The sequence below is a fragment of the Camellia sinensis genome, chromosome 2 (genome assembly GCF_055761805.1).
Source record: "Camellia sinensis isolate YWXY chromosome 2, ASM5576180v1, whole genome shotgun sequence".
NCBI lineage: Eukaryota > Viridiplantae > Streptophyta > Magnoliopsida > Ericales > Theaceae > Camellia > Camellia sinensis.
Window position 1 is genome coordinate 31,790,234 of NC_138962.1, and position 4,712 is coordinate 31,794,945.

The following is a 4,712-nucleotide window of genomic DNA, read 5'->3' on the forward strand; positions in this document are numbered from 1 at the left end:
CGTCGCAAATAATTAAAAAACAGTCGCAAAAGACCTTTTGCGACGGCCCTTGCAACAGCAAATGAGGGTCGCGAATGTGGGGGTGACAAATACTTTTTGCAACCGCAAAATAACAGTCACAAACTATTTGTGACCGTGTAACCTACTTATAGTGACTGATATTTTTCAGTCGCAAAAAAAATTTAAAAATGCCTACAATGTATTAGCGACCATCTTCTTACCATCATAAAAAAAAAAAACACTACAATCATATATATGTATATATATTCAAATATTATACACAATAAACGTAAAGACATATTTGCAAAAATCTCAGCATTCATGCATTATTTTCCATTTCTTCCCTTAATAAAATTCTCGTTCTTCAAAAAAAAAAAAAAGTGTGCAACAATAACAAAGAGTTCCTAAAAGAATCCTACAAAAGTTTTTCATCTCTTGCAATTACAAAGAACATTTGAGGTTACAACAGTTCTGATTCTAAGAATCCTTCACAGTCTTGTTACATAGTCAGAAGAAGAGCAGCAACTCTTGAGATTACAAACATCTTTTGATTTTTTCATCTGCTTTGAGAGAGAGAGAGAGACAGAGAGACAGAGAGAGAGAGAGAGAGAGAGAGAGAGAGAGCAACGTAGCTCAAGTATCAATCCGGAGAAACAATGGAACTCAATAATGCTTTAAAATAGTTAGGTGCTAAACAGTCAAAATTTACAAGCCCAAGCATACAAAGCAACACTAGCAATATGATTATGAGCAAAATAGAGAGAAAATGTTAAGTTATGAACAAAAAAGTGATTTCCGAACACATCAAGAAGTATGCAGCAGCAAGGACTAACAAGAATTATCCATGGAAGTTGTTCAACTGCCTCATAGTTTCTCTTTATCTTATCAAACCATGCAACATTAACACTTTTCCTACACTCTCCTGTTTTTCTTTCCTCAGAACTATCACAAACCTCAAAATATACTTTCTATTAAACCAAAGAACTAAACAATAAAAAAGAATTCAAAGTGAATTAATACATTACACAATTAAAAAAGTAGACTACACATATGAGTCAATCATCCATCCTTATCTGATATTTTTGCAACCAGCAGAAGTACTAAAACAAGATAATTCAGATTATATAGAATGGAAAGCTCAATATTAACTCACTTCTACAAAATTCCTTGCAACAGACAAAAATTTAGATGCCAACATGCACAACGAAGTCAACTATTGAGCTACACCTCAATATGATGTTATTCAGTCACTAGTAACTTCCTTGTTTACCTTGGAGCTAATTGGTATCAGACCATAGAGACAGATACGAAGATCACCTTGAACTAGTCGTGGGTGCAAGTCGTTCTTATACAAGTCCCATAACTCATCTCTGTCACACGACACAAATAAATGAGAAACAAGTTAACAATATTTATGACAAAGACGTGGTTGTTCTGGATTCTAAATTAACAATGTTTATGACAAGGAAAGAAATAACATAAAAGATGACAATGGTAAAAGGAAAACAAAGACAGAGATTGGTAAAGTTATAGTCAAACCTTACTCGAGGAAGTGTGAATAAGGAATAACCCTTAACATCAGTTTGCATGTCAAGCATAATCACTGCTAATCGTGTTAATCCCAGTGCCTCCATATCAATCAACTTCTTCATCCTAAAACAAATTTGAGATTTTACAAAATCATTTTATACAACTTAATAGGTTAATGAACCCAAACGAAAAGGACTAAAAAATAAAGATAAATGATATTTCACTTGTCACCACAACAGCATAATCGACGAAGTAAATTGAAATGCGAAGCCTGCTAATTAAGGAGAAAAAAAATTATGAATTAGATCTGCATAATGGACTGGAGAAGATCCATTCCAAAAACACAAATGAACAAAAAATAACAAGATTCTTTGTTTGGGTGAACAGGGAAATAAATGCACAGGAAGTAAAAAGGATGAGAGTAAGTTGGCCCCTATGGCTCAAGTCCTATAAAAAGAGGTTTTCCCCTCCTTGGGCACCAAGTTATTTTTAAAAGATATACAGTTTCTCTACACACCAGAGGCTCTCCTCCCTCGGTGTCACTCTCTCTCTAAGATTGCTTCAGCTTCCTTTCTTTCCAACTACAAAGGGCAAGAGCCAGCTTAGTGACTACTATGATTTTCAGAGGATTCACAGTCTGTCGCATCATCAATGACCGCTCACAATACAAAACCAAACAAGTTACACAAAAACAAACACAAGAATAGTAAACTAAACTAAAAAGAAGTTGAAAGTTATATACAAGGCAACATGATACAACTTGCTTGCATAAAGACATAGAAAAAGTCAAGGATGAAGACAAGAAAATACCAAATGAAGAAACCTAAATTTGGCATGTAGGTTTGATCAGAAAGGGTAAGAGAATCACGCCCTAGTGCAATGCTTGCAGCACTATCAATTTATTACTCTCACTTAACCTTATTCCAACTAAAATACATTGCCTTATAAATTTAGCTCCCAAAACAAAGACTAGTTTACCTACCTATCTCAAAGACCCAAAAATAGTCAAGGACCTTGACAGACTAAATGGGTAACCTTCCAGCCAGAGATGCCTTACAGAGCCAGTGCCTTCACAAAATATCAAATAAAAAAACAGACTAAGACCACTTACCTGCTTGGTGTCCCACTAGCAATATTAACATGGTTCTTTAAAAAGGACACCTACATCAAATTAAAAGGAATAATGATAAATAAATGCATACGTTCTAAATCTACTCTAATTTAATGAATAGAAAGTAAAAGAGAATAAAGAGATAGTTCAGAAGTTGTATTCAAATAATACTTTCTTTTTGGTGCATATCAAAATAACACAGTTATAAGTTCATGAAGGCCTACAGAAAATGAATCAATGAATCATATTGTTGAAAATGGTTTTTTTTTTTTCTTTTCTTCTTCGTATCTAGGCAGACCAATGACTAAAGAAAAAATATACTAACACCAAAAATCTCCATCACCAAAATTGTTCACTCTCACATTTATTTACAATTTTTAATAATCGTAACAGTGTTGCTCTCCATTATTCAAAATTTTATGATAATTTACGTTGTCATAGTACACCATTTAAATAAGGGAAGGATTAAAAAAATATTTACAAAAATATGATAAACATTATAAATATTAATAATTAAAATCATAATTTTTTTATAAATATTTTTTTCCTAATCTCACTAATGAATACTTCACCCTTTTAAATATCTCAATAATTTTCCTTTTACATGCAAATTTTATATCAATTTCCATCAATTAAAAAGCAATATAATGCAAGTCATTCATATGTTAAACACGTTGGTAGTGTAAAGTCTAGTCATTCCACAACTTGCAGCTTATAAAGACTCATCACCAATCCATTATTAAAAAACAAATAACAAATTCCTCTTCTTCAAATCCATTACTTATCCCAAACTCTTTTGTAAATAAGTGAGAACATTGTGCACTAGATACATCCTTTTAACAAGTTCACGTTTTTCACCAGCAATTAAAAATAGATAAAATAACTTTTTTTTAAATAAAAAAAAACATAAATCTCAGTCTCTAAAAACAAGATAATGGCCAACAATTACAAGAATTTCCAATGGAATGTTTTTTTCAAAATTTTCACAATGCCTTTCACATAAATCAAATGATTCATTCGTGTGGGGTACATATTTTAAGCTAACTGCTCAAAGAAAATATTTCTATGATGATGATGTTGATAATAATTTTAATTAATTGTGAATCTCAACACAGTCAAAGCAGGGAATTATCAAAATGCTAGCAACAAATTATTGCTAACTGACTTCACTAGGATACTAATTTCGCCAACTGGTTAATTTTGCATCAATCAAATAATAAATTGGAGCATGCACAACCATTTCATACATACTTTTTGCTATCATGAAATAAATTCAATTTCATATCGAAAATAGAACAGGTAAGGAAATCAAAATTTATGAGAAGAAGGATATACATACATACATACATACATATATGTGTGTGTGTGTGTGTCTTCAAATACGAATTACAGTGAGGAAAAATCAATAAATTGGCGAAACCGAAGCTTGTAGCTGTAGCAGATTGATTCAAACCAAAGCTTATTTCCAAAATCAGACTACCTGGTAGAAAAATCAATAAATTGACGAAAAAGTGATCGAATTACAGTGAGCTCAGATGAAGAAGTTCAATACGAATTACAGTGAGTTCACTGAGTTCAAGTGACGAAGTAGAGAGATGAAAAAGTTGAAATACAAATGAATGATATCAAGAGACTCACTGAGAGAGAGAGAGCTCTTCTTCAGACGACCATGGTGATCTATAGAGCGAAATCAACAGAGGGAAAGCAGATTCTCTTCCTCAGACACGATCGAGCGAAATTATATTTGAGGGAAATGAGAGTCTAGGGCAAGTTTTACACGATCAAATTTGGGAGAAATGAAGGAAAATATAAATTGGGCTGAGTGGGTCCCAATAGTGGGCTCACAATTTTTGCTCAGGCTGATTTGTCGTTGCAAATAAATTTTTTTTTTTTTTTTTTTTTTTTTTTTTTTTTTTTTTTGCGACGGTCAAATAATCAGTCGCAAAAATATAAACGCAAAAAGTGATTTTTCTAGTAGTGTTCCTACTTTTAGTTGGCATGGGTTTTTGTCCATTATCATTAATTGTTTTGTTTTTGGTTATTTTGTTGATGAATTTTCAGCGTGAGTTGA

At 32.4% G+C, this 4,712-nt stretch overlaps 1 protein-coding gene across 23 annotated transcripts; it reads right to left on the minus strand.

Moving 5' to 3' along the window:
- Positions 1 to 300: 300 nt before the first annotated feature.
- Positions 301 to 4,435, minus strand: LOC114267004 (uncharacterized). 23 transcript variants are annotated; one of them, XR_014360782.1, is made up of 7 exons: positions 4,280 to 4,435; positions 4,032 to 4,121; positions 2,642 to 2,691; positions 1,755 to 1,801; positions 1,540 to 1,653; positions 1,271 to 1,370; positions 301 to 560 (listed from the first exon to the last, which is right to left on the minus strand). XR_014360782.1 is itself a non-coding variant. In XM_082914032.1 (6 exons), exons 2-6 carry the CDS (start codon positions 3,992 to 3,994, stop codon positions 489 to 491), a joined length of 342 nt encoding a protein of 113 aa, XP_082770158.1. In that variant the 5' UTR covers positions 3,995 to 4,121; positions 4,280 to 4,435; the 3' UTR covers positions 301 to 488. The 23 variants fall into 23 exon arrangements, 4 of the variants coding, with proteins under 4 accessions (XP_082770158.1, XP_082770159.1, XP_082770156.1 ...); XR_014360778.1 differs by having other exon boundaries at positions 3,993 to 4,121; XR_014360779.1 differs by having other exon boundaries at positions 3,989 to 4,121.
- Between the last annotated feature and the right edge of the window lie 277 nt (positions 4,436 to 4,712).

Coding starts and splice junctions, on each gene's coding strand:
- LOC114267004 (XM_082914032.1), bottom strand. Junction 1,654..2,641: donor GCTAGTGGGACACCAAGCAG/GTAAGTGGTCTT, acceptor AATTTGTTTTAG/GATGAAGAAGTTGATTGATA. Junction 1,371..1,539: donor TTCACACTTCCTCGAGTAAG/GTTTGACTATAA, acceptor GTCGTGTGACAG/AGATGAGTTATGGGACTTGT.